Here is a 27,987-nt window from a genome sequence, read left to right on the forward strand (position 1 = left end):
CTTTCCTTTCCCTCCATTTTGCCCATAAGAATTGTTTTATTAACTCAATATTGTCGCAATTGCCTCATGACGTCAGTCGCGGCGCATCATGCAGGAATGCATGAATGAAGAAAGGAAATTTGCTGCGACTGACAGATAATAACGAGCCCTCGTCATTTTCTTAGTAATTCTTCTCCGAATATAATAGCTTTGTTCATGACGCACATTCAGAAGTTTGATAATTTAATGTGTATAGAAGCCGTTGAAATGAATTGATTTTCGCGTTTCAGTTTAAATATTTTAAATTAGAACAAATAATTTAATTTTTTGTTTATTTATATTTAAATCCATGACAAAGATAAAGAAAAAAAAAGAATTTAAAAGATTAAAATATTGTAACGAATTTTGTTCTTTCTCCTTTGTCAGCAATATACTAAAATAAAAAAGAAAAACTAAAACTAATGAACGTCCATAAGCGAATAATAGCTTTATCGTGCCGCATATTCAGGAATTTTATAATTTAACGTGTATAGTGGCCGCTAAAAATGGAGCGATTTGTCACTTCGGCTTTATTACGCAATTATTTGAAGTATAGGACGAGTTTAGCGTTCCTCGATATCGAAGGCAAAAATTTACCATAATTCGATAGAATATCTCTAGATTATCGCTTGTCGTGAAATATTTGAAAGTCTAATAAGCAGATAAGCTACGTAATAAATGTGAACGACTACTCAAGTATATTGGTTAAATATCGGATGTTTCCTAACTGCAAGAGACGCTAATAATATCGTGTCTCTTCATTAGATTTCTACTTATATATTTCATTTGAATTTACATGTAAATCTTACTTCGACGAAATCTCGTCCTCTAGGCTCGAGCATTTAATCTTGAAAGTCGAAGGGTATAGCGATAACTATGGAGTGCCCGCGTGTTCATATTTGCGCTGTGTCGACCGTATCAGCTCGAGATATGTGATACCCAACGCGACACGTCACGGGGTACATACATAGATTCCTTATCACCTCCTTGGAGACACTGGCGGTCGATGCAACCATCCCTTCCCCCTCGCCTCCCGTCCTCTCTCTTTCTCTCTCTCTCTCTCTCCTCGCGTTACGGCATCCGTGATTCTTGCTCGTGGTTGTTGTTCACTGTGCGGTGCAGGCTTGGCCGGACTGGTTTTCGCGAGGCTGAACCGACAACCGGCCCGTCCATCCCGTCGCCGGTGCATCTTCCTCGCCAGAGCGAGCGATCGCCTGTCCTCGACGGAGCGACAAGTCGCGGCGCGTGCAAAACGCGAAGGCGAGTCCGCGGCATCGCATCGTACACACGCCTGCTCGCTCGCTCGCTCGCGGCGCCCTTGAAGAGAGTCAGCCTTTGTCTTATCACACACTCCGACTTACGCCGAGTAGCGTCAACCTTGACTCCGCCCCTCTTCTCCGCCGCGTCTCGTCTACTGACTTTCCTGCGAAAATCGACCAACAGCGTGCGGTTTCTTCGACTCCGCTTCGTCTCGCCGAGCCGTTCTCCCTTGCCCTTGGGTCTTCTTCCTTTTCTTCCTTTAATGGATTTCCGTTTCTGTTGGGATAAAGTACACAAAAGTCTCTCTTAAGTCCTGAGATTACGGTGCCATTTTTTTGGAGCAGGACTAGGGCAGCAAAGAAAGATACGAGAATGTTTGCGATCTTTCAAAGAGATAAAGAACGCTCTTTCTACCTTTTGTTACGAAAATTATCTTACATTCTTAGATTTTCTCTGATAATTGTTATCTGTCACATTAGTTACTTTATTATTCATCAATTAGTATGTATCGCATAGTAAGGCAGGATGTACAATAGGTAGAATAACAGGAAGAGAAGAGGTATAAAGAATGAAATAACAAGGCATGTGCATAGAATCCGAGGAAAAGCGATGCGGTACGTAATGGTGGGGAATGTCAAATGAGCTGTGTAACAGCCAAGGTTGTATATTATCGTTGTCAATACATCAAGGCCCTGGTGTACATATACAGCCACGTGTCTCCGTGGAGGAAACGTAGCGTTCGGTATACCGAAATTGAATCTCTCTTTGATAGCGGAATATCTGCTTCTCCGATGTCAGTTGCATATACATCTAACGATAATATCACGTACGAGATCACGTATAAATTTGTTGCAGCAAAGCGCAGCATATGCCTGGGCGGTCCGTCGTCCAGTTTTTTTATTTTACTCCCGACATTTTCCGAAATCCACGTTGGATGAAATAATCGGAAATCGGCCTTTTTTACAGAATTAATTTTTATGCGGTCCCAATGCCGAAGCGAGGTTGTTCTCGTTGTTTCTCGGTTGCGAAACTTGCGAATCGGTTATCGCGGTTACACCGGCGCATCGGCGAGCTACGCGTAATCGTGATAATCGTAAAGCGGCGGATATTTTTAGCCTCCTCGCGCTCTGCGCCGCACTCGGTCGCCTCCGCGACCTTCCGATCTTGACACTGAGACTTCCTTTTTCTATCGCTTTTTCCGCGAGCGTGTCGCCGGGCTCGCTCGCGCGCGCGTGTCGCGCGTCAGTTAACGAACGTTACCTGCCTGCCTGCCTGCCTGCCGGTCTTACGAAACGACCGGATGAATCAGATACGGAGATAAACGCATCTAATTATGCGCTGCCGCCGAGTCAGCGTGGGAGGCGTCGATAGGGAGCGACGCGGGATCTAAATTCGATCGTGACGAACGAGAAGATCCTCCCGCGGATTCCTTCGGGGTCGCGTTACGCATTCGCATAAAGCATGTTTTTCGTGGAAAACGCAACCTCATTATCTGCGCGACGCGGATCACGCCAACCTTCGTGTTGTCCTTATCAACAATTACGTGGAGGAGTTTGTTCAATTACACGTTATCAGAGAAGCATAAAATCATCGGCAACTGAAAAACAACGTCGTTCGGGGATATTTTTATGAAATAGAGAGAGAGAGGGAGAGAGGGAGAAACGTGGAAGATAACGCGCGTGTTTTTCAGCACGGAAAGTGAAAACGCAAACGAGATAACAGTGACAGACGGCAAATGAAGTACGTCGAGACAAAGACAAGTACGGGCAAGGATTAAATTAAGAACCGCCGTTGGAGAGCGCGAGAAAACAACTCGGAGGATTGGTTTCTCGCGGAATTAAACGCAAGACGCGACGGCATTTAACCCTCCGTCACCACAGTTATTTTTACTGCTTTTGTTGCTTCTCTGGGTCCATTTTGTCCAGACGCACTTTCTTTTCATTATAGGCTTTCAAAAAATTTGAAAAAATTTAGGTTATTCATTATCCGCTTGTGCCCAAAATGACCCAGGAGGGTGACGGAGGGTTAAACAGCCGGGGAAGAGGATAGAAATATATTCGGCACGAATTGCGGCGAGATTTGGCAAGAAGCTGCCCGCGGTGTCGGGCGTCGGGCTAGCAGGCACTGTAATTACGTGATTTCGACGTACTATGGACAGTTTTCACCTAACTTCCTCGTTTTCACCGGCGAGCTTGTGCTGGGGCTCCGTTCTACTTTCCCCTGAACTCTCGAGGTCTGACCCACGCCTGTGTAAGCCGAGTCGAATATCCCTCGATCGCTCTGACAAAGAGATGTTGATCTAGGGCTCGCTCGCGTCCTCCTAAACTCAAATCCCTAAAGCAAACGGGAAAGAATCCCTGCCTTTGTGCGACTCCGATCTTTAAGTATTATCGAAAAGATAATCTTTGCAGGAAAATAATCTTTTTAATTATAATACAATATCTGGACTCGAGTAACGTTTTCGCTTTTATATTTCGATTACTTAATTGACATTTATGTATTTATTGCGACATTTATTTAATTTAGGAAGATCAACAGTCTTTCCGTTTAGCACAGTTCCTTTTTTCTTCTTAAGATGAAAATTAAAACAATGGTTCTTACGAATTTACATATTCTGTATGACATTTACACTTCTAACGTCTTCTCATTGGCGAAACATCTCGCTGTTCCGCTTATACTTTCTAGTGGCAAGGCGCGATCGCTTTCTCAAAACGGAGCGCCGGTCGGAGTTACGATAAAATCGTTTGTGTCTCTCTCTTTCTCTCTCTCCCTCCTTGCCGTCTTTTTTGCCCCGAACTACTCTCCCCCCGCACGATCTGACGATGCCCCCGGCGGTATCTAGCGCAAAAGCGACGCGACGTGGGAGTATAGCGTTGGAAGTGTGGCGTGGAAGTGAAAGTTACAGCGTCGAACGCACGAACGGCCGAACGGAGAACGCGATCCGCTCGAAAAGTCGAGTCGCGACGCGATTCTCTCTCTCTCTCTCTCTCTCTCGCGAAATCGAAGAAATTCGCCGCACGAAAGTACGCTTTGTGAGAAAAAAACGGAGAATCCTGACGATATAACAATACGATAACGAATCGAGGCCGCGACTCGATTTGCTGTCCACATTAAATTTTCAATTAAAGTTAGAAATAGAGCTGTTTTCCGGGTCCATCGCTTTCTCTGGAGCGCGCGGCTCTTTATTTCAGTTACTATCGCGTAATTATAATCGAAATTATAATATTTATATCTCTTCTATTTTGATTGACGAAATATTAGCTGCTCGAGGTATTCATCAATAAACTTTAGACTGAATAGATTCTATCTATCTCGAAAATACACATTCTATTTACTCCTTCTGGCGATAAATAAAACTATAAATAAAAAGAATTTTACCATACTTGCTTTATCTTATTGGAAAATTACCGCTACTCCTCATTATTACTTTTATTACTTGTCACTCTAACGAGTTTACCTTGTCAAAAGATATACTTTCGACGCGGCAGGCGCGCGAATCTCTTTGCATCGCGAACTCGAGACAAGAGTTGGCTCGATTCGGTTTCCGTTTCCTGGTTGGTCGGGTCGTCCGATGCCGTCCGATGAACCTGCGAGGCTAATGTACTTGACTTGCCTTCCGAGCGGTTCCGTACTTGGCACCGCACGTGAACACCATCGCGTGTCCTACGTACCCTTCCTCCGTCATCCTTGCTCTTCCTTCTCGCTCCGCGCCTCTCTTTCCGTTCCTTCCCCTGCTCGTATTCCTCTGTTTCTCGCGATCGATGACGGTTTTTCCAAAGAGTTCAATTCTAGGGGATTCGTAATTCAACGAACGTCGTCGTGAGACAAAGTAGTCTTTGTTACGCATATAATGAACACAGCAAACGGAGTAATACAGGAGAAGATACGTGGCAAATATAAAAATATGTATGTAGGTATGGTCTATATCGATTTTCAGTCAGGTTACAAGGACTTTCGCTCCCACAATTACATTTTCTTTCTTTTAACTTACAGTCTCTATTGTATTTAATTTCAACAGCGTCGAACTTTTCGTATACATTACAATATAAAAATATAAAAATTGTATTTCTTAAAAGTGTTATCGAAATAGCGAATACTCGACACTCTCGACAGTGTGTCCCGGGAATTAATTTTCAATCTGATGGTTCGGTCGAGTTCGCGGGATTCATCGGTCAATTATAGCCACGTTGCAATACCGTTTTGCCCGAGTGTCGAACGCAGATCCCCGCCGCGCCGTCCGTGCATCACGGGCATGATCCAATAAGCTCCTCTGTCCCGGCGTACTCTGTCGGTCGCTCTGTCCAGAAATATGGAGAGGGTCGACGACCCCGTGACGTAACACGCGAACACGCGCGCACAATTAACGACATTCTGCCGGGCGTATACGGGCGAGATGACTCGAAACTGCCGCTCTCGTATTCACCCGAATTAATCCGGACGACTCACGTTTTTTTTTTCTGTTGCAGACTTGCGGTGAGCGACTGTGCGCCTCAGACGTCGCGGGTCAGCTCGAACCTGCACAGCAGCAGTAGTATGGCGGTGAGCCGCGTCCCGAGCCCACCACCGCCGGAAGTGAACACCCCCGTGGCCGAGAACTGGTGTTACACGCAGGTACGTTTCGTCGTTGGGTGGTTCATTGTCCTCCGCTGGCGCTCCGCCGCGGTTTTAGCGATCGATTCACCTGCGCCGAAATTCACCCAGTCATCGTGAGCGGCGGAAATTAGAGTTGTAGCAGATTATATTGGCGTCTTTCGGTTTATCGTGGAAAAATAACGCGTCGGATAGGCAAGAAACTTGTCCAACTCATCCTCTTGTGATAAAATAAGCAGGTTTAATAGTAGATAAACTGTTCATGTATACACTGTTAAATTTGTAGCGTCAAATTGTACTCAATTTGAGTTATTTTTAACCATTCATATAGGCTACTTCATATAGGAGCTACTGCTCCTATTCGATATGTCGTTAAATTGTAATAACTAAAACAATGTTGATTTGACTAAATCAGTGGAGTTAAAATAATATTATTTTGTGTTAAAATAATAAATTTCTACACACATTAAAAATATTATCTCAAGGTATTGGTTTAAATTTCATTCTTTGATATTTAACAGTGTATAATGTTCTGTAAGACTCGACGTGTTACAGAGGAAAGAAAGTTGAAATTCAACTAAGAATTTCTAGCTAGCATTACACTGTCTTCACGAGATGGAGAAGTTCTGCCGGTAGAACCCGTCAGATTCCACTTGAAGCCCCGGCTTAGTCGCTGCGATGCCGCGATGATTGAACCTTCGAGCTTTAAACGTACAAATCTCCTTTGCTCGCGTTTCTTAAATACGAGATACGTAAATAGCATTTTAATGTTCACGTATCGTAAGTTTCGTGTCTTAATTTCGATGACGAAAGTCATAAAGACTTCAGATCCTCTCCAGTGGAAAGGATTAAACTCTCGGACCTATTTCAACGATTGTCACGGATGTTTACGGTACACGCTTCTAATCGGTCTCTTTCTCCTTACTGCGACTTGGTATAAGTTTTTTCTTTTCTCCGTTTACACCGTTCTTTCTGTACTTTCATCAATCAGGAAGGATCTCATCTTCGAACACGGTAGAAATATCGCCGATCATTCGCTTGTGGCGCTGACCAGCACCGTTTTCCTCGTACAAGGACACGCATAATCGTCTCACAGATGACCGATAAGAGGCTTGCGCAAAGTTCACCATTTAATGAATACTAGACGAATAGATTTGGCCGCGGGCTATCGCTTGTTCACCAAGGTCGCAACGCACGACGCTGACGTCAGAGATCATTGACTTCTTCCGAGGTCTTGACCTTCTCGCGTCTTTCTTCTCTTCCTCGTATTTTATTCGCCATCGTCCGTTTTAGATTCCCTCTCTCTCTTTCTCTCTTTTTAGATACCCGTTAATTTTATATTATATTCGACCGTGTTGAGGTAAGCGACGTTCACGAGATCTTGGACTTCATGAACGACATTCCTCGCGTTTAACGTTTCGTCACAGCCAGGACGAAAATTCCCGATCCGATTAGTCCCAATCCGCGATGTCGATGCATATTAATGCGAACTCCCGCGGCGAGAAAGAGAGAGAAAAAGGCGGTCACATGTGTCGGAACCGTTACCGACAAAAGCGGGCGGAAAGAAAAATGCTTCGTCCTTCGAAATAACAAAAGTCACGCCTCTACCGTTAAAGCCGTTTGTGTATTCTTTAAGGGAATTGCGCAAGCAGCCCGAGAGAGAGACAGAGAGAGAGAGAGAGGGAGGGGGGATCATTCGATTCGACCCTGGACCTCTCCGCGCCCTCCCCGACTCCGCTCTGTCCCCCTTTGCGCTACCGTATGCTGGTACTTGTAGTACTTCGCCTTCAAGGCCGATTTCGGCGTAGTCGAGAGAACTTCGTTCTGCCGAGGGCTTTTCACGGACTCGACATTAACATATAAACGAACCGTCCGTCTATGATCGACGCCTCGTCCCGAGAGAGAGAGATCCGAATACACGCGGCTGGCTTACAACAATGACATTTATTTTTTTCTTTTACGCGGACAAAGAGGAATACTAATTGAATGTAGCGCGAGGCGAGCGACTTGTAAACACAGTCGTAGCTACAACATGATTTAACTACGACGACGGACGTTTTACTATGTCGAGCTGATAATCCATAATCACCGGATGTGTCTCACTTCTAAGAGTTCAACTGCCGTTCGGGCAGTCTAGCTGATTCAAGTACGAAGAGAACTCGGTTCAAATTTAAAAAAAAGGAGAAATCCTGGTTCCCACCGCGCCGGGAAGAAGTTTGTTGTAAGAGGTCCCGATTGTTTCGCAGCCCCGAGCCGTTCCTCGATATTTTTCTAGAAATTTTTTTCGAGATATTTCCCCACCTCCCACAAATATTTAACGCGGAGATCTCGGGACCGAGCGGGACCAGATAGATTTTGTAAACTGTGAGGATCTTGTAAACTGGACGCCCACGACGACGGGGCCGTGGACGCCGCGTGGTGTTTGCGTAGGCATTTTAGCGTAGTTAGATTATTAAGCTAGCTTCCACCGGGATAAACTCTGACGTGGTATCGCATTTGAAGGTCTTATGTGCACAGGTGAAGGTGGTTAAGTTCAGCTATATGTGGACGATAAATAACTTCAGCTTTTGCCGGGAGGAGATGGGAGAGGTGCTCAAGTCGTCCACGTTCTCAGCAGGGGCCAACGACAAGTTGAAATGGTAAGGACCGATCCCATCGACGATCAACGACGATCAACAACGAGAAGCCGCGGGAACAGATCCGGGGAAAAAAAAGATAAGAGAGAGAGGGAGGGAGAGAGAAAAATTGTTTAAGATTCTTTGCATTGCATACGAACCGAAGCGAGACATAATGTATCGTGCGGATTCGGTATTGAATTAGACGATTAGCGGAGACATTTACATCTGTTGACACGTTCATTTTGGCGCTAAACGGAAAGTCTGAGCAGCGCGCGGTTAATAATACAGTCTATATATAATTCGCCGGGTTTACTCGACAAAGTGGCACGCTTGACATTGTAAATCACGCGGCCTTTGTCCGTCGATTCCATAGTCCGAGTATGATTGGCCGCGGATCTCGAGTCGCCTTGAGTCAGCACACGCGCGGCGCGTTCCACGTGTGGAAAAACAGTGTCGGAAGTCCTAGAAATGCGAGCCGCCGCGTTTAGCGCCTAAATGAACGGTGAGAATACGAGCCATTGTCTCGCCGCGCGAGCGTGCTACATTCCCGGCTTTATATTTTCCCGTTCGCGTTTGGCACGGCGAAAAAACGCGTTTCGACGCGGCGAGACAGAACACTCGCCGATCTGGCCGATCTGCGATCGGCTTTCGAATTGAGGGGAAGGACCTTGGGGGAGAGATAAATTTCGCAATTCGCGTTGAAAGGGGACGAAACGAGAAATCGCCGTCAAGGCGACAGCAGTCGTGTCAATTGATGCGCTAATTGGTTTCTAGGTGCCTGAGAGTGAATCCTAAGGGCCTGGATGAAGAGAGCAAAGACTACCTGTCGCTGTATCTCCTTCTCGTTTCGTGCAACAAATCCGAAGTCAGAGCAAAGTTCAAATTTTCTATTCTTAATGCCAAAAGAGAAGAAACCAAAGCAATGGGTAAGTCGGCAAGAAACGTTTACGTGCGCAATTAATCTGTCAGCGTGTATACACGTGCGGATGCAATGCAGGGTATTTTAAAAGATTTAAAAATTTCGTCGACTTGCTTCAGCTGCGCCGGCGGTCCGCGTAACGATAAGTCGGTACGCGGGTGAAAGATGTACGCCGGCCTGAACGGGTCTTTCTCGTTTTGTTCTTGCAGAGAGCCAGCGTGCTTACAGGTTCGTTCAGGGTAAAGATTGGGGCTTTAAGAAGTTCATCAGGAGAGACTTTCTTCTGGACGAGGCCAACGGACTGCTGCCAGACGACAAACTCACGATATTCTGTGAGGTATATACCTTTGTATGTCGATTGTAACATCTACTCGATCTCGTTACTCGCGCATATTTCGTCGGCTGAGCCGAGCACCTCTAATTCCGTTATCTCCACAGGTCAGCGTGGTGGCGGACAGTGTAAACATCTCCGGGCAGAGTAATACGATACAATTTAAAGTGCCGGAGTGCCGGCTGCCCGATGATCTCGGGCTGCTGTTTGAGAACCAAAAATTTAGCGACGTAACGCTCACTGTCTGCGGAAGGGAGTTCCAGGCGCACAAAGCAATTCTCGCAGGTAAGGCTCGTCGTCCACAACTCTGTTGTGCTTGAATGTATAATTAAAAGAAATATATGTATACATATATATGTGCAATATGCAAATACAATGTGCAATACAATATGCAAAAATATAGAATCTTATCCCTTTGAGTAAAATTATGAGTAAACTGATAACGCGCGTCTTTATGCTAAAGAATGATAATTTTGAATAATTTTGCAATTGCGATTTGCAGCCCGAAGTCCCGTCTTCTCGGCAATGTTCGAGCACGAGATGGAGGAGAGAAAGAAAAATCACGTCGACATCACCGACGTGGACCACGAAGTCTTGAGAGAAATGCTGCGATTTATTTATACCGGTAAAGCGGCGAATCTGGAGAAGATGGCGGATGATCTGTTAGCCGCGGCGGACAAGTACGCGTTGGAGAGGCTGAAGGTAATGTGCGAAGAAGCACTTTGCACAAGTTTAGCCATTGAGAACGCGGCTGAAATCCTCATACTTGCCGATCTCCATAGCGCCGATCAGCTGAAAGCACAGGCGATAGACTTCATTAATACGTAAGTTAATTTCGCGGGAGAGAAGTGTTGCCTGCGCGCAACGCACACACGTATGTCAGCTCATCGGCTAAAAGATAATTTTGCTCTTTCAACGATCAAAATTATATTCTTTGGCTGTGGGTGAACGCGATGAAACTCGCGATCTCTAATCTATGCTTTTACAGACATGCGACGGATGTGATGGATACCGTGGGTTTCAAGTCCATGGTGAATTCCCATCCGCACCTGATAGCAGAAGCTTTCCGGGCTTTGGCGACCCAGCAAATCCCACCGATTGGACCGCCCAGGAAACGAGTGAAACAGAGCTGAAAGCAGTCACCGCTGACCCCGGGCACGACCTCTACATCGCCCCCACCACTTTTGCATCCCTCTTGAACCTTTGTGTACAGTGATATAATGAAGTATAGTAGTGCTAAATAAATGTTTCCTAGTGCGCCACTCTCTGGTCTAAAAAGAAAAATCGACGACGAGAACCGATGTGAGAATCACCCCGATTGTCAACGAGCTTCGGTTGAGGGTATTCAGAAATCGATGGCAAGAGAAAGAAAATCGTCTTGTCCGTTCGGTCGATCGAGGGCGAGTTTTAAAAGAGGCGCTCCCACACATGCTCGGACTTTTTGTGTTCAAGTAAGTGTCGATAGTGAGAGAGAACTCGACGTGATGTGACCACCATTAGCGCGCTGCTCGTTTCGACTCCGCGCGTCGAAGAGAAGAACAAGATGTCCGAAAGCCTACGCATTCATATCCGCGCATCCCCATCAGCATCCATACTTCTCGGCCTGAGCGCGAGTCGATTCAGTAAAAGCGGCAACAGCAGCAGCAGTACCATAGTCGCATCGCGCTCGTTTTCTTCACCGTCAAAACCCCGATGCCAATCAATCTTGATGACACGTTGGAACATGTCATCAGGATTATCACCGTCATTGTGGACTTGCTTTCGTTTCCGTTATCATCGAACGAACGGACTGGAAGCAGACGGTCGCGCGAGACATTAAAGACACGGAGTGTATAGCCAGAGAGGACCAAGGAAAGGCGAGGAGCTTCTCTCCACGTGACTCGCCGTCGCGATTGCCACAACAGCAACAGCAGCAACAACAATACGCGATGCACGAAGGAAGTTGTGATAGACGTCGGCCAGACGATTTAAACATTTTGTTCCTTTGTCGAAAGAAAGCACGAGGAGAAAAGATGGATCAAACGGATGTCCCGTAGCCGCCGTACGCTCGACGCGTCGAGCACGGAGAGAATTAAATACTTTGTTTGTTTCTACTGATAGTAGTGATCTTTTTAGTTTTTAACGCGTCTCAAACTCTTCCAAGACGGAGAAATCATTCTAGTTAGTGTTCTTTTTTTATGATCTCTTTCTCTGAATATTATTATTACTATTAATGCTACGCAATCTGTGCCCTATGTATTTTTGTATATTTTTGTCTACAGATAAACTCTCCCCTTTTCCCTTTTGCCACGATAAACCTTATCCGTTTCCCGTCCCCCCTTCCTCCGTCAGTAGGCACAGTTTGTCTTGTTTTCTGGAGTATTGCATACTGTAAGCGAAGTGATAGGATCGAATTATTATTATTATTAATTATTATTATTAATGATTACGTTATTAAATTTAGGGTTGTCCATAATTTATCGGATCTACGTTGAATATCACGGGGGTGTATATCCTCACATCCCCCGCGCGCATACTGGTTACATTTTAGAGACGTTATGATCCGCAATTCAAAGTTTGTATGTTATTTACGTATTGAATAAAAAATGGACGAGAAGAATGAAGAAAGAAAAGACATATTAAAAAAATCGTGTAAAATAGAAACGTTAGTCAATTATAGCGCGGAACGTTAATCGCTCCCTTTTTTTCGCGTCGTTAATTTGATTGGTCTGTAAAATTGCGTGTGGTCAATGAACTGAATTATGGGCAACCGCAGAGGCGAAAAATAATAATCAATCGTTTAGTACCGTGTACTGGCTTCCTGATCCTCCGATCTTTAGCTTTATCGAAAGCCGAGTTTTAAATATGTGGAATACTTATTACCATTTACACATCATTAATGATGACAATTAATGCCATACATGTTCTGTGATAAGACCACTTGTAATTACTGCAATTGTATAATCGATCCTTTCTAGAGACAGACCCCCTCCCGCTCCCCACCCCTCATCCCCTTGACGATCCTGGCAGCCAGTGAATTTACTTGTTATATAAAATACATACGATAAGCGACAGTCGTTATCCGGACAGTCCCAAACCTAGCGTGTCACTATCGATTTTAAGATTTTTACACTGTACATATCTGCTGTGTATTTTATAAGAACAAAACAAACTCACGTACGAGGATCCCATACTTTTACGAAAACCGTACAATAATCAAGTAATGTATAATTTATTTCGAGTTTACAGACTACGCTAAACTCATGTTCCTTGAAAACACACTACCGACGCTTTATAACTTATAAACGTAACGTAACGCCGAAAAAATTGATACAGATTAGGAGGCGCGCATTCGTTGCGTAGCGCCGTCGAGCGAAGCGATTTCGCGTCGTAGATCAAAAGTTTGAACCGATGGAAATCTAGTTAGGAGAAATTTTCCACTGTTTTTCTACGTCGAATCTTTTTATTTGAGTCTTAGGTAATACAGGACTTAAATAAGAAGATGGAAAAAAGAACAAAAAGAAAGATTTAGATACAAAAGCGGGTATAGTAGCAATTTAAGGAACAGACTTTGGCCGTGCTGATTCATATTTAAAAAATCTGCGACCATTCTCTAATTCTCATATCTATCTTTGGGACTGTGCGGCGATTTCTTTCGTGGAACACACACGTAACGTTGAATGTCTTTTCCTAGAGAAAACGAAAAAGAAAAAAGAAACTGGAAAAAAATAAGAGAGCAGAATAAAGCTAACTCTGAGATAGCAATTCGTAAAAAATACAGATCGAAAGGAAAACAAAAATTGTACACACATACACAGATGTAGGCGCAATTCCGTACGAAACCCGCAGCAGGAATAATACGAGCGTATGACTGGATATAATTTGATAAACTATTAAGTACAAGTAAGACAAGTGTTACCTCATCATGATGAAAGCCGGCGCGTGTTGGGTGACCGATTGGGATCACCACCGTCACTAGCTACTACCGCACGCTCGCTCTCTGACAAACACACATACATTACACACAACATGCATACACACAAATCCGTTGTATATTGCATTTAGAAATTTGAAGCGCTCTTTTGTAAAAAAAAAAAAAAATTGATGGTTGCGGTAGTGGCTGATCCGCGAGAATTGTTACGCGCGCCGCTCATTGAACCCAGCTCATACACGCAGACATTCATTTTCCATTTTACTTTAAGTCATTGCACCACATCAAATAAATGACATTTTCATTATATAACGGAGCGTGATTTTTCATTACCCCTCCATCGCTACGTTTGGATCTCTGCGTGCGAATCGCGAGATTATCGAGATCGCGATATTGTATCACGACCAGACGAATCTGGTAAAAGCTAGAAAAGATTTTGGAAGATCGAGACTTTCGGAGTCTAATACAAACGAATACCCGTAGCACCGCACGACTTTTTCTTAAATAAATCTACAGATTACGTTTTATTCGAGTGGCATACATAATGTATGTACACGCAGATGGACGATTGTCTGTAAGAGTTATCATTACATGTGCTGAGCAACGGGAAGCGAAGAAGGGAGTTCGTCGGAGTCTTGCGATTTTTCCTGCGGTTTCGGCGTTCCCGGATACGATGGCGGAGCTTCCTGCATGGACGCCTGCAAGTAGACAAAATTTTATCGTCACTCGAAAAACATTTTTATCTCTCATATCGCGGTAAGTTGTAGCGAACGTATATCTTTATCAGTATATCTTTATCGTAATCAGTAAACTAAAAATATGTTAATCTATATACTCTGTTGTACGGAGACGAATAGAGAGGAGGAGCGCAGGAAGATGTGTAGACGGGCGAAGCATTGCGGATGACCTCGTTGTACGAAGGCGGTCTGTCCCGTAGGCCCTCGATGATGGTGCTGCACTGCGTCACCAAGTCACGCTCCTCGTGCAACACGACGCGCAACCTTCTGCGTTCTCGTGCAACCTGCCTCGTCCTGAATTACGAAAATACATTTAAAGTGCCTTACAAGCGGGGAATTATTTGCATCTTCAAAGTTTTACCTCGATGAGGATTGCTGTGCGCGTTTTTCGATACCTTCGAAGAATCATGAAGAGTATTAGGGAAACAAATTTCATCGCGCTTACGAGACGAGTAAAAAGTGTATACTTGAAGGACTAACTTTATAAAAATTAATCGATTTATTTGCTTATTAATTTAAGTCTTAAAAAATTTTTTAAGAAAACGTTGGAACATGACCGCGATTATAATTGCTTTTTTATTCATGCCGCCAGCATGCGGTTGCGTCAGTCAAGACGCTCAATCAATTAAGATTGATATTCGAGATTAAGGAGAAAAAAAAAACAAGATTTGGCAGTTCGATAACGAAGCTACATTCGTCATGAAACGTCATTAAATTCGACACAGTCGTGTTCACTTGCGAGCAGTAATAACGGGTGACAGCGGAGAAAATTAAAAGGATGAATTTATCAGACGTGCCCTCGCCTACCTGTTGCATATTTTGCAGTAAACTACGATCAGGCCGACGATACCGAATCCGAACAGTATGGAAATACCGATTTGCGTCATTAATATCAGTTGTTGCTGCGTATACCTGAAATAAAAATTGCCGATTATTAAACTGGGTCTCGATCCAATTGGGAAACGAGGCACAGTTACATCTGCTGGCGTGCAAGCGACCTCATTAATTCTTACCGGCACATACCACAATCCGCGCAGACACAGCATGAAACGCTATAACAGCAAATTGCACACTTATCTGCAAATTTCAAAATGTACAAAAAATTAAAGATTTTTCAAAATTTACAGAGAAACTAGAGATCGTAAAGATGCTTAATACTAATAATTACAACTACCAATGCGCGCGGGGCATTTTTTATCGTCAGCATATTTTGTTAGAAAAAAATCTTACTTTTTAGCATTAAATATAAGTAATATAACGACTTACAATGTTTTTTTATCGTGTCGCAATGCGATTTGTTTGAGGCGATCAAGTACGCGTGTTCACAATTTGTGTTATAAAAATACACAGACTGCTAGACAACGTTACAGAATAATGTAGTGTTGCACTAGATACAATCTCGAGTTTTGACAGACTTAACAGATTCTTTTCTCAAGATTCAGTTTATGTAATGATGATGTAAATTATTGGTACGCCTTGATTGTGATCCGGTTATTGCGATAAAAATGTACTGTCGAAAAATATACGAAGTAAAAAGTTACGTTGTCGTTTTACATTCTAATTACTCTCGAGAAAAACATTCATAAGATGAAAACTGATTATCATATGACATTTCGCATACATTCGTTGTCGCATTATAGAAACGTAATCATCGTCGAAAAATATGATGTAAAAATATGCTTTACAATTAATTACGAAAATTGCTGTGCGCGTCTTTCGATTTGAAAAATCATCAGGAGTATATATTTCAAAAAGAGGTAAATCGTCCTGGATCCAATTTAACTTTCGCGCCAAACTGATCAATAATAATCGACTTCATATCTGAATCAAGCGCGAAATTTGACTTAAATTTAGTACACGCAAACTAAATATGATTTAAATTTCGCGCCGCTCTAAAGTAAGTTCCTTTAGAAGAGCGCAAAATTTGAATCAAATGTAATGTTCATTAACTTTCATCGAGATATGTTCTCCCGATAACTAACAGGATTTTTCGAAGATATCGAAAGACTATAATTCTTGCGTTTAATTACTTAGAAAAAAACACACATGTACTTAAATACATATATTTTAAAACGTATATATCTCATATAATTATATTAATAATTATACTATATAATTAAATATTTTAGTCATTCACAATTAATATAATTGTATACATGCGCGCGCGCGTGCGCGTGTGTATGTGTGTGTTACAATTATTGTGTATTTCGAATGACACTTTGAAATGTATTTCATACACACAAAATAGATGTGTGGTGTCCCACAATCGTACACGAAAAACTTCGATATTAACTCACCACCATAACGGAAGCAGCTGCACGACGAGTCTTGCTTGACGTCACATTGCGTACAATTATCTAGAGATGCGTATCTTTCCGAAATCTCGGGAAATCTCGCGACCCAATCTGTTGAAACACGGATTTAGATAGACACTTTACAAAAGGATCACGCCATTGAAAGATAGTATTCTACGCTTATTAATACGCACTCACTTTAAAGCGCGACAAGAAAATTGAAAATATTTAAGTACGAAAAAATTAAAAAAATTATATTACATTACACGTGTATACGTTCAAATATAATGTCACATACCTGAGTTCTCGATTGGATTTACCGCAATGCAAAAGTATAAATATCCCAATAAGAGTAAGAACGAGTAAGAGTTCATGATGTCACATCTATTTATAAGCAAATAAGGAATCATCCAAACTTCACTTGCGCCGACATAATTAACGAGCGATCACACGTTTCTAGCTAGATAACGTAGAGATGCAACAGCGATACGCGCAGAAGAAATAGTTTCGCGAGAACAAACACATTAAGACAATGTAAACCGGCACCCAATGCAAATGTACTGAACACTCTATATCTTAAAGCCTGATATTTATGCCCATATTAATCTTATCAATATGAACGCATCGTCTGATAACGCATCGGTAATCAACAGGCCTCGGACAGGAACAGATATTTCCTCGTATCAATAATGCCAATAATTTCTCTATATTTTAAAATTTTGACGATAAGGCGTCAAGGCGGACATGTTACCTTCAGTAAATCACTTCTGCTACACATTATAAATGCATATATTTATATATATATATACTTATTACAATACATCACTGTTATTATTGTTTACTTATAGCACTCGCGTTTGCTTAACAAGTAGGCGATACGAGAGAAAACGATGAAAATATAAATTACTTAGAAAACATTGTAACGTACGTCAGTAAATATTAATAAGCTAGTCTCGGGACTCTTGTTATTCAATATATTTTACAGTGGAATTCAGAGATACGATACCAGATCTCTGGACCAATTTCTTCTGTACAATTTCAATTAGTTAGCGTAATTAATGCCTCTACGATATCGCCCCTGTGTTCCCTGAGAGTTTGTTCAGCCAAGATCCGACTGATCTCCATCTCCTTCATCTGAAACCAGAAGACACCACGAGGTCTCGCAGGTTCCAGGTTTGAGATTTCCAAGCGGGGCTAGCCATGTACTCACAATCAAGTCGACGTCCTCCTTCTTAATGGACACTTTGAGCAGCTCCTTCTCCTTCGCCTTCTTCTCCGCGGCCTCCTTGTCTCGACGGTCGCCGATTATGCTCAGGGCCTGTTAGACACACTTTTTAATGCGAAAACCGAGTTAACCTCGAGTCAGCACTCGGGATCGACGCGAGTAGCGTGGGGACGGGCTGGAATTCTAGTTTACCCGGGGGAGGAGGAGGACAAGCGAGAACACTCACGCAGGAAAATCCATCGGACGACGAGATCTCCTTCTCCTCGGCGTAATCGGTCACCTTCTCCAGGTCCGCCGCGCCGCTGTCGTACTTGGCCGCTTTTTTCTGCGACTTCTCCTGCTGCACCTCGTCCGAGTCCCCGTTCACGTCGTCGTCCGCCATCGTTCGCGCCAGTTCAGCGAAAATAAACCTAATATTAATTGTTATTCGACCGCGTAAACGGATCGACGTTGTCGCCCGGTCATCGAAAGTCAACGAAAGTGCCGATCGACCGCCATGCTAACCTTAACCTCACCCCTGCACGTTTTATCTGCATCTTTTGCACCTCGGCTTCTCGTTCTCTTTCTTCCCGACGCTTCGCTGCGTGTATCTCTCGTTTCAGACGCGGGGGGTTCTAGGGAGTGCAAGCGAGACGAGAGCGGACCTTTTTCTCAGATTGGCAGACCGGTTCTAGGTTGCCAGGTTAAGTTAGGTTCGCGCGAGCGGGAAATATTATTGTTGAAAACGTTAGGAAAGAGGAGATACACGTTTATCGCTCATAAATAACGCAGTTGAATTGTCATTCCGAGATGAGCGCGAAACTGAACAGTTTGCTCAGCCAGAAGGACCGGGCGCAGCTGAACGAATTCGTGCGGGAGACCTCGACTGAGGAGGTAAAGAATGCAAGTCGCGTCGCGAGATATGCCTTGTTATCTACATGCCGATTGTTTACGAGATTACGTTAAGATTCTTGATAAGATGGTAATTAGACATTTTATTACAGCTCACAAAGATAATATCGAGCGGAATTTGCAACGCGGACATATCCCGGGTGCTGGACGAGGTCCTGCAGGTATGTTCCGAGTCGGAGGGTCTCTACGCCAAGAGAGTCAAACTTGTCGAGTCCGCCCTGAAGGCACTGGGCAAGGCCAAGGTCTCGATCAGTCACGCGAATGAGATCGTGAATCGGATAGTGGTGGACTTTCCTAACTACCCGAAGCTGCATCTGGTCAAACTGGTGGACTTCTGTCTCGCTAGTATTCGCAACAATGATGACGAATTCAGAAAGTACAATCACTTCGCAGCCTTATTACGACGGAAAAAGGAAAGAAACTAACGTTACGATATGTTGCAGTTGGAAGGAGCTATTGCCTGTCTTGCTGGAAGTGTTGGAGGAAGAGAAATATATTAGTCACATGAACGGCGAGGTTTCTGGCACCAAATACAAGTCAATTATTGTTAATAACATATGCAACAGTGAATGGGATACGCAGATAATGCCCTCGCTGGCGAGAATGTTTAGGTAAGAGTTGTCGATAGAAGAAGTAAATGCGTAATTGAGAAACTAATGACTTTTTTTATACTTAGAGATATATCCTTGGAGAAGGAGGATCATGCTATGGTAATCACAGTACTCTGCAAAAGATTACATGATATATCTCTTGAGGAACTGCCTCCTCTTGTGCATCAATTGTTAAGATTGTGCGTTAATCAGGATAGTAAATACCTCTTGGAAGCCTTACGAAAGTATTTTACCCTACGCTTCTCGCAAACTGACGATACTGACACTTTTGAGACTATAGGTAAGAAAAATATAGTGATGTAGTTTAATTATATAACAATGTATTAATTATATAATATTAATTAACTATATAATGTAATTATACCATTACATCATAAACATAAAAACATACGATACAAGTATATGATTAATAGAATTTAATTGTATAATATAATTTTAAAATTATGTAAGGAGAGTCTAAAAGAATTTAATTTTAGTTGTTATAATTTCTGAGTTACATCTTTAAATTATGTATGATATACATATTTTTCTTTACGGATCTTAATTTTTAATTGGTTAATTACAGATGTGGTAAATCCGAAAGAAGTTCAAAGCATTGAAAGTACAGTATTGTATCATATATCTCAAGCGGCAGAATTGAATCACCAACATATAAGAGACTACATCAAGTATTTCAAAAGCGTGTCACATACCCCTGAAGCTATATTAGAGCCTTTCATGCTGTCCGTGCTGCTCACAGTTGCTTCTATTGATGAAAATCAGGTGATTAATACGTTAATTCTCGCATATTTTAATGCTTATCTTATACTTTGACTCAATGTAATGTTGTAGATTTTCGAAATGCTGCGAGCGGTCATTAATAAACGAAACGAAAATGACAATAAACTAAAAAATAGTGCGTGGTTGAGAAAATTGATTCCTGATTCTTGTAGCATAACGGCTGTGATAGGAAACGTCATCGAGGCGAGGTAAATATGCAGTGCATTATATGAAACCTTTATTAATATCAAATCTTTTAATACATTACTACATTATTTTAATTATATAGTAACAGGGATCGTCATTTAGTATTGAAAGGCCTCGTGGATCTCGCATTTGTTCTTATGGCTGCTGAGAATAAAATGAAAACGGGTGCGCATCCTTTATGGCAGATCGGTACAAAGATACTCCAAAAGATTATGAGAAAGCATCACGAAACGGTCGCGACTATATTTCAAAAGTTGATTGATAAAATAACCGCCGGTGGGTCGTGTATTTTTCAATATACCGGTAGGATCTGATGTTCTGATTAGTTAACTAATTATTGTAAAGCTCGTTATTCATAATTTAAACATTGGCACAGCTGTTATTATTTATCGTTTATTTACAGATTGTTTAGCGTATATGTGCCGCAAGTTAACAGTTCTGGTACTGGACCATCAAGATTCTATAATAATGCTTTTCGACCAGATCTCATCTATACCTGGAGAGATTGCCATTTTTATCGTATCCGCGATATTTCCATTGATACGAGTCTCAGTCAGCATAAGAGAACATTTAGTCTTAACATTGAGAAAGGCTCTCTATAGAAAGGGTACGTCTAATCGACAAATGGCGGTCAGTGGGATTTTGGAAATGTTAAGGAATGTGAAAATGCACTCTCTGAGCGGCCTTGCGGTGAGCTCTAGTCAGTACGGAAGTTCATCGACTGGCGCGAGTTCCACGTCCATCTTGACTCAGGTTTTATTACTCGTATCGTTAGAGTCGATAAATTTTCGCAACTGTAAAATTACTAATTGTTCTGACATTGTTTCGCAGGTGACATTAGAGAGAGGTACTCAAGCAACAGGATCTACCGCAAGATACAATAGAACTTTATGTTACGATGTATTGGGCATTTTAAGAAGATGTTTCACTCATGAATGTGAAGTTCGATTACATTTATACAATGGTACGCGAGATTAGAACAGAGATTATGTTATATTTTCGTTAAAAGATTATAAAGTAATTAATTAATCAATCTAGGTTTATATGAAGCCATGTTGAAAAATATCGAGATAACGGAATATATATTAGAGATGATATTGCCGCATTTCAAAACCTTTTTTGAGGCGGACGAGAACGTTGTGGTACCAGTTAAGCTGGAATTATGTACGGCTGTCCAAGGGGACCAAGTTATATTGCAAGAACCTCTGGCGGAACTGATACTCACACTGCAAAAGATTTACATCAAATCGGCCTTAATGAAATCATCTTTTGTAGATGAATTGGCTATTATCTTGGAATCGCTCTGTAGGCGGATGCCGCGACTTGAGACAGAACATCTTAATCTGGTGAGTTAAGTGGAAGATTAGACTTAATAAAATTTAAAATTATAATATTTTAATATTATTATCTTTGACATTTTTATTTCAACAGGATGACAAACTTGACATAAGCAACTCCAGCACCAAGGCTCAAGAAAAATTACAGAATATTCTTTTAACGATAAAGATTTACGAAGCTCTCATATCCTTTAGAATCGGCGCCTGGTCCGTAAACTGTACAGATACCGCGCAAAATGTTAAAAATTTATTCAAAGGATACATGAGATTTGTTGAATTTACTAAGGTAATTAAATTATATGTTGCATGTATTTGTAATTGATATAAACCTTATCTTCAATTCTATAGCACATACCAAAGGCTAAGAAGGGAGAAGGGAAAAATAAAAAGACACAGAACGATCCAAATAATACGACTATAAAGAAAGCTGGCCGGTCGGGCAGTATAAAATTACAGCCCAGCATCATGGACTTGTCTACAGTGCACAAAAGTTTGTCGCTCTTCTACTTGAAATCCGTTCCCTGGGCAACTGCGGACCAAGCAGCCATACTGAGAGATTACCACGATTTTTATCATTATGTCCTGCGAACACTGTTGCAAATTTTGCATAGTGTTAAGTCGTTAACGGAATACAATTTACGGAAGCATAAGGAACAATATATGAAGACCTATTTCGAAATTGGAAAGTAAGAAACATTGTGAAAGTGATCTGTGTCCGTGCAGACTCTAAATTCTTCCTTTTTTCCTTGCAGATTGTTGTATGATTACATTATACTAGATTTAAACAAAGTTCTCGAAACGGACGAACCGGGCACTATATTAGCATTGGAATGTTTCAAAGAGTTATGTTGCTTAATCTGCACCATCTTCTCTTCCGAATTGCCGCATTTCCTCGACATTGTTGTTCGTAAGTGTTTAAAATGTTAAAATAAGGGAATGCATACTCCTATCATATGTAATATTCTTCTTACAGCTAATAAGTCAACCCAAGCGGAAAATCTTAACGCACAATTGGAGAACATGACTGCTGCTTTACGTGCGAGCTTCAGGACATTCTTTAGCGAGAAAGAGGAACATGAGGAGAATTCCAAACAGATACTTAGCATATTATTGGATGTTATATATCAACTGACGCGGGAGATCAATTTTTATGAAACAAATGGCACTGAAGTCAGTATCTTTTTTATAATTATTTTCATCAAATAAAAATAGAGAACATACAAAATACCATCAAAGAACCGGTTATCTGTTAAGGTATTTGATTCGATGATGAAATTCACACAACTGGAAAATATGAATCCTCAAGCTTCTTTGATTATTTTCCAAATTCTGTTATGGATAGAAGAGCGCAACAAGGAACATGGGGAGTTATTAATCGATATCGCTTATGCGTTGTGCGACAAAATGGGTAGCATCGACAAGGTATATAATGAGTATATAATAATAACGTATATGTATAACGTATATGAGTTCTATTGTACTTAATATTTATCTTATTGTTACCGTACGTAAGAATGCAAAGAGAAAGAATTTCTCGTTAAGTAGTATATTATTTATTTGCAGGCTGACGTATCGGAAAATAATAAATATAAAATTATCCACGAAGATACAGCGGACAAACTTTACAATTTGATAAATAGCTCGGTAAAGGAAAAATTGGACAATGTATCTTGGTTGTTGGTGCGCCTTAAGGCCGAGCAAAATGTCGTTTGCTCACCTGGCACGGATCTCGAAGAACGTGTGTACATTTCCATATTATAAGCTCTGTATTTATTTTCTCATAGTAATATTAAAATCTCCAAATGCAGATCAAGAAAAACTGAGAACGCAAGAACGGAGCTTATGCAGACAGCTGTCGCACATTATACAGATACTTTGTACATTAGCTAACGTCGCTATTAAACCGGGACCATCCACGGACATTATGTTTAAAAATTTACAAGTCTTGTACAATTTGCTTAGCAATCTTACAAAATATTTCCATGGAAAATCCAGTAAACAAAATGCAGCGTTTCAATCAGTGAAGTAAGAGTCTCTTTCATACTTAATAAATTTTATTTAATAAGTTATATTGATTTTTTCTCTACAAAATACAAATTTTTCATATGATTTCAGATTTATTCAAGTGATTCAGTCAGCTGGGAAACCATTAAAATCTGCGTTTTATAATTTAATAACGCATACTGAGGTATTCATCTAAAATATAATTTAATCTTGTTACATGTAGAAATAATAATATATATTCGCGTGTGTATATAGGAAAATCAAAATGTATCAAAGAAGGCTCATTCAAACACGCAAAAGAACAAGATTTTGAAGGAGACCAAAATTATACCCCGCGTGGTATTTGAAATCGAACAATTTCACAACGAGATTTTATCACTCGATAAAAAAACCGGCGTAAGTATTTATACTGTATATTTAAGAAATTGACATACTATATTTAGAAGAGATAAATTTGAATGAGAGAATAGAAGCAACTGCAATACATACTATGTATTTATTTATTTAGGTTCCACTTGAAACTTACATAAAGCACAGCATAACGCGAGATTTCCGTATAAAAAACACGCAATTGACGGAAGCACTGCAGAAGATGGATATAAGCATGGTAGGAAAAAAAAATACGATAAAGTATTGTTCAAAGTTTGGTATCCCTTAATCTTTATACTCGACATTCTATTTAACAGCTAGATACACAGAACTCTCGTCGCAGCAACGACGCATCTAATTCAGATATAAATGATGTGTCTGTCGAATCGTCTACAGAAACATCATCTTCAAAACGACCTAGGAAAAGCGACACGTCCTTAAAATCGCCTACAGAATCCCCGCCTTCAAAACGTTCTAGAAGATCGTCAGAATCTTAAAACCACAAGTGCCTTATCTGAGGTGCCTCGTACATCTTTGACCCTCATTTTGATACAAAGTTTAATTTTACATTCTACATTAATAATAAGTAATAATTATTATTATTTTTTTTTTTTTTTTTTTTATAAAAGTCTAGTTACATCATGGGTCATATATAAAGAAGAACACGTTTATGAAGTATAAATATTCTATTACAATGTTGAATTAAAGTATAATAAACTAAAATACAATAACTTGCGTCATCTCATCAATTATAGGATTAGTAATCCTCTAGTTTATATATTTTTATTTTATTTGCGATCCCATTCTACTTAACATTCTTGACTCAGTGAACTATATGATTGTACTTTATACTGTCCGCATACTTTGACTGCCAAGCTGCTTTCTCGGCACACATTAAATTAATAAATCTATTATATATTGTTTTAATATTTTACTGCTTTGCTTAATGTCTTAATAAAATTCACATTATTTTTTAAATGTCTTGAATATTTATCGTACAGTTTTTCTTAATCGGGTAAAAATGAGACCGTTACTCACAAATGGATGGTCTTTGCGGAAATTATTACGCGCGCGTCACTTACAATTTAGATATGGATAACATGGCACTCTCTATAGTGTTATAAGTGGCGTCTATATATACAATGAGAATTTAAGGCGCAAGATTTAAGCTTTAATTTGTGACGTCACTTCCGTTCTTAAAGCTTTCAAGTCCTTACTTTAGCTCTAATCTCAAATTCTCAAACAATAAGGCGAAATTTTATTTTTGAACGGTTAAAAACTTACTGCTTACAATCGATCGCGTAATGTGAAATTAGAAGCGGATATACGCAAATGTCAAAATCGGTTACACTATGGAACCGAACGCGGATATTCAGGATATTGATATCATTGATAATAAGTAATAAGTTTTTTTTTTTTTTTTTTTTTAATAAAAGTAGTTACATCATGGGTCATATATAAAGAAGAACACGTTTATTAAGTATAAATATTCTATTACAATGTTGAATTAAAGTATAATAAACTAAAATACAATAACTCGCGTCATCTCATCAATTATAGAATTAGTAATCCTCTAGTTTATATATTTTCATTTTATTTGCGATCCCATTCTACTTAACATTCCTGACTCAGTGAACTATATACCATGCTGGAATGTGAATTTCCACGTTAGAGTCCGGGACACAAGAAGATAAAGACGAGTAGTTTCTAGAGTAAAGTTCAAATTCCAGTATAGGATATAGTTCACTGGCCTGACACGACTTAAAATTGTACTAGAGACGAATTATGCGACAAAGTCCAGAGGCCTGTTGAACCCACCCTTTCTGTTCATGTATTGCCTGTATTTTCTTTTCAAAATGACATGAACCGCACCTATGTCGTTTCCCTCTACCTTTTTGCCTTTAGTGGTGTCAAAGTCGCAGAATCCCATTATTCTCATCATCTCTTGCTCCTCGGGTGTTTTGCCTTGAAGATCCGCCTCTGTAATACAAAAGTACAGTTAATTTTTTTCTAATCGTTACATCACTTTCTTTCAATGGTGTATTAATCTTTTAAATGCACAAAGACATAAAGCGCTTTTTGTTTAAATAAATATATTAGAGGAGCATCTGGATACCTGTGATAATGGGTCGTTCGTTTGCTGAAGATTTCGGCTTTGTCCTATTCGGTCTGTCGCGCGACCTATCGCGTTCACGCGATCTGGATCTGCTGTATGATCTCCTATGTCTGTCTCGTTCGCGTTCTCGCTCCCTATCCCTGTCCCTTGACTTTACCCTGTCTCGCTCTACGGATCTATTAACATTTAGAAAGCTCAATGTTTACGAATGTCGACGAGACGTAATAGGTGAACCTAAAGGAAATCTTTTTCAGATGTACATACCTCCGTCTTCTCTCTCGCGACCGTCTTCTCCGTCGATCTCTGTCGCGATCTCGTTCTCGGGACCGATCTCTCCGTCTTGCTGGCGATGGAGTGCGGCTTCGACCCATTCTATAGGTGTTCAAATTCACATGTATTTTTAACGCTTCACTGAAATTAATTTAGAGATGTAAAGATTAAGAAGATCGCATAATAACATTGTAAAAGGGTTGGAGAACAACCAAGACCTTGAAATATTGATTTTAACTAAAAGGATGCTCTCTGTTGTGCGCATAAAAAAGCTATAATTTTTAAATAAATTAATACGAAAATTATGCTCGTGAGCGGTTGATACTTACAGGGATTTTTATTTTCGTTTAATTTAACAAAAAACAAAGTAAGAAATGAACATTTCTTTCTCGCATTAATTTCTAAATAACATTTTCGCGCACTGTACAGGTTATGTTCTTCAGGTGTTTTCAGGACTTCAGGTACTCACGCGCCACTGCGGGTGCACCGGTGCAAGTGAAGCTATCGAGAATATCGAGATGTATCGAATCGAATCGAATCGCGCGAGGCGATACGATCGAGGGACCAAGTTTGAAGAATTTTCGTTGTCGTGTTGTCAGTTGTCATTATTACTTGTCATTATTACTTGTCATTGAACGGTTTGACGGTCACGGTGCTTCTACTTCTTATGTTTGTGTTGGCTCCTGCCTCTAATACGAGGTCAATATGGCCAGCATTTGCTCCTGTTTGCTTAGGCAACGAGCGGTGCGCTATTTTGTATTTGAGTGTTGTCTCTGCCACTTGAGTCGGAGACGGTCACGGTGCGTCTTATAACCGCTGCTTCTTTCTCGACGTAGTTTAAAATATCGGGCCCTACCATTAGTACCACTTACCACTTCTCGATCAAGATGCCAGGAAAAAGCTGTATGTGCAAATCAGGCGACTGCAGCCGATGCAGTTGCACTAAAAAGCAACAACAGTGCACTGATTCGTGCAAATGCAAAAAAACTTTTTGTAACAACTATGTAAGTATAAATATTTAATTAATTTATTATGTACAATAAATATGTATAATAATTAATGTGTTTTAGGGCCGATATCACAGTCTTCGATTAACGTGATCCTCCGATTAAACTCACTCTGCATCTCTTTCTAACTGTCCCCCTAGAAAGAGATGAAGAGTGAGTTTAATCGGAATAAGATCACGTTAATCGGAGACTGTGATATCGGCTCTTATCTCAGGAAAAAATTTATGTCGATCGTTTGGCCCATACAAAGTGACAAACTATCGGTTGACCAACAAAAACATAAAGACTTATAAAAATATAAATTAACTATTTATTTATACGTATATGTATATGTTTTAGGAGAATCCCAATAATCGCATCGAGGTGCATCAAGACGTTGATTTACTAAAGGCAGAAATAGTTGCCATTCGAAAAGATCTAGACGAGTTAAAAAAAAGAGTACAATTATTGGAGGAATCACTTACAAATTCGCGTGCCAATGACATTCAAGAAAAATCTAAAATACAAAAAAATT

At 40.8% G+C, this 27,987-nt stretch overlaps 5 protein-coding genes across 15 annotated transcripts in view; 2 read left to right on the forward strand and 3 right to left on the reverse strand.

Annotated features, from left to right (window-relative positions):
* Rdx (BTB/POZ and MATH domain-containing protein rdx) overlaps positions 1-13,958 on the forward strand; it is a 74,566-nt gene extending 60,608 nt beyond the window's left edge. For 5 of the 9 annotated variants that reach the window (XM_071777789.1, XM_071777791.1, XM_071777782.1 and 2 more), the window contains 7 exons: positions 5,745-5,889; positions 8,371-8,507; positions 9,261-9,412; positions 9,615-9,754; positions 9,844-10,021; positions 10,239-10,560; positions 10,725-13,958. In XM_071777789.1, coding sequence (XP_071633890.1) covers positions 5,812-5,889; positions 8,371-8,507; positions 9,261-9,412; positions 9,615-9,754; positions 9,844-10,021; positions 10,239-10,560; positions 10,725-10,869 — 1,152 coding nt within the window. In that variant the 5' untranslated portion in view covers positions 5,745-5,811 and the 3' untranslated portion in view covers positions 10,870-13,958. The remainder of the gene's footprint in view (positions 1-5,744; positions 5,890-8,370; positions 8,508-9,260; positions 9,413-9,614; positions 9,755-9,843; positions 10,022-10,238; positions 10,561-10,724) is intronic. The other 4 variants (XM_071777785.1, XM_071777787.1, XM_071777783.1 and 1 more) reach the window with 3 other exon arrangements.
* LOC139812729 (uncharacterized) lies at positions 13,790-17,307 on the reverse strand. The gene is made up of 6 exons (XM_071777797.1): positions 16,976-17,307; positions 16,681-16,788; positions 15,397-15,460; positions 15,191-15,295; positions 14,482-14,677; positions 13,790-14,344 (listed from the first exon to the last, which is right to left on the reverse strand). Exons 1-6 carry the CDS (start codon positions 17,085-17,087, stop codon positions 14,234-14,236), a joined length of 696 nt encoding a protein of 231 aa, XP_071633898.1. The 5' UTR covers positions 17,088-17,307; the 3' UTR covers positions 13,790-14,233.
* A 141-nt stretch (positions 17,308-17,448) lies between these two features.
* Positions 17,449-18,427, reverse strand: LOC139812734 (huntingtin-interacting protein K). The gene is made up of 3 exons (XM_071777802.1): positions 18,129-18,427; positions 17,888-17,995; positions 17,449-17,811 (listed from the first exon to the last, which is right to left on the reverse strand). The coding sequence occupies exons 1-3, from the start codon at positions 18,282-18,284 to the stop codon at positions 17,716-17,718; spliced, it is 360 nt and encodes a 119-aa protein (XP_071633903.1). The 5' UTR covers positions 18,285-18,427; the 3' UTR covers positions 17,449-17,715.
* Positions 18,428-18,552: 125 nt separating this feature from the next.
* Fanci (Fanconi anemia complementation group I) lies at positions 18,553-24,697 on the forward strand. Of its 2 annotated transcripts, none has more exons than XM_071777769.1 (21): positions 18,553-18,775; positions 18,886-19,169; positions 19,237-19,404; positions 19,470-19,684; positions 19,970-20,166; positions 20,236-20,372; positions 20,453-20,673; positions 20,774-21,123; positions 21,202-21,334; positions 21,409-21,716; positions 21,802-21,993; positions 22,056-22,393; positions 22,460-22,614; positions 22,681-22,877; positions 22,962-23,129; positions 23,271-23,445; positions 23,516-23,732; positions 23,823-23,895; positions 23,967-24,107; positions 24,220-24,318; positions 24,398-24,697. In XM_071777769.1, the coding sequence occupies exons 1-21, from the start codon at positions 18,692-18,694 to the stop codon at positions 24,575-24,577; spliced, it is 4,032 nt and encodes a 1,343-aa protein (XP_071633870.1). In that variant the 5' UTR covers positions 18,553-18,691; the 3' UTR covers positions 24,578-24,697. The 2 variants fall into 2 exon arrangements, with proteins under 2 accessions (XP_071633870.1, XP_071633871.1); XM_071777770.1 differs by having other exon boundaries at positions 20,453-20,646.
* An 834-nt stretch (positions 24,698-25,531) lies between these two features.
* Positions 25,532-26,938, reverse strand: Ytr (U4/U6.U5 small nuclear ribonucleoprotein 27 kDa protein yantar). Of its 2 annotated transcripts, none has more exons than XM_071777799.1 (4): positions 26,796-26,938; positions 26,461-26,568; positions 26,197-26,372; positions 25,532-26,060 (listed from the first exon to the last, which is right to left on the reverse strand). In XM_071777799.1, the coding sequence occupies exons 2-4, from the start codon at positions 26,565-26,567 to the stop codon at positions 25,864-25,866; spliced, it is 480 nt and encodes a 159-aa protein (XP_071633900.1). In that variant the 5' UTR covers position 26,568; positions 26,796-26,938; the 3' UTR covers positions 25,532-25,863. The 2 variants fall into 2 exon arrangements, with proteins under 2 accessions (XP_071633900.1, XP_071633899.1); XM_071777798.1 differs by having other exon boundaries at positions 26,461-26,607.
* Positions 26,939-27,987: the final 1,049 nt, after the last annotated feature.

This window comes from Temnothorax longispinosus, chromosome 5 (genome assembly GCF_030848805.1).
Source record: "Temnothorax longispinosus isolate EJ_2023e chromosome 5, Tlon_JGU_v1, whole genome shotgun sequence".
NCBI classification, from domain to species: Eukaryota; Metazoa; Arthropoda; class Insecta; order Hymenoptera; family Formicidae; genus Temnothorax; species Temnothorax longispinosus.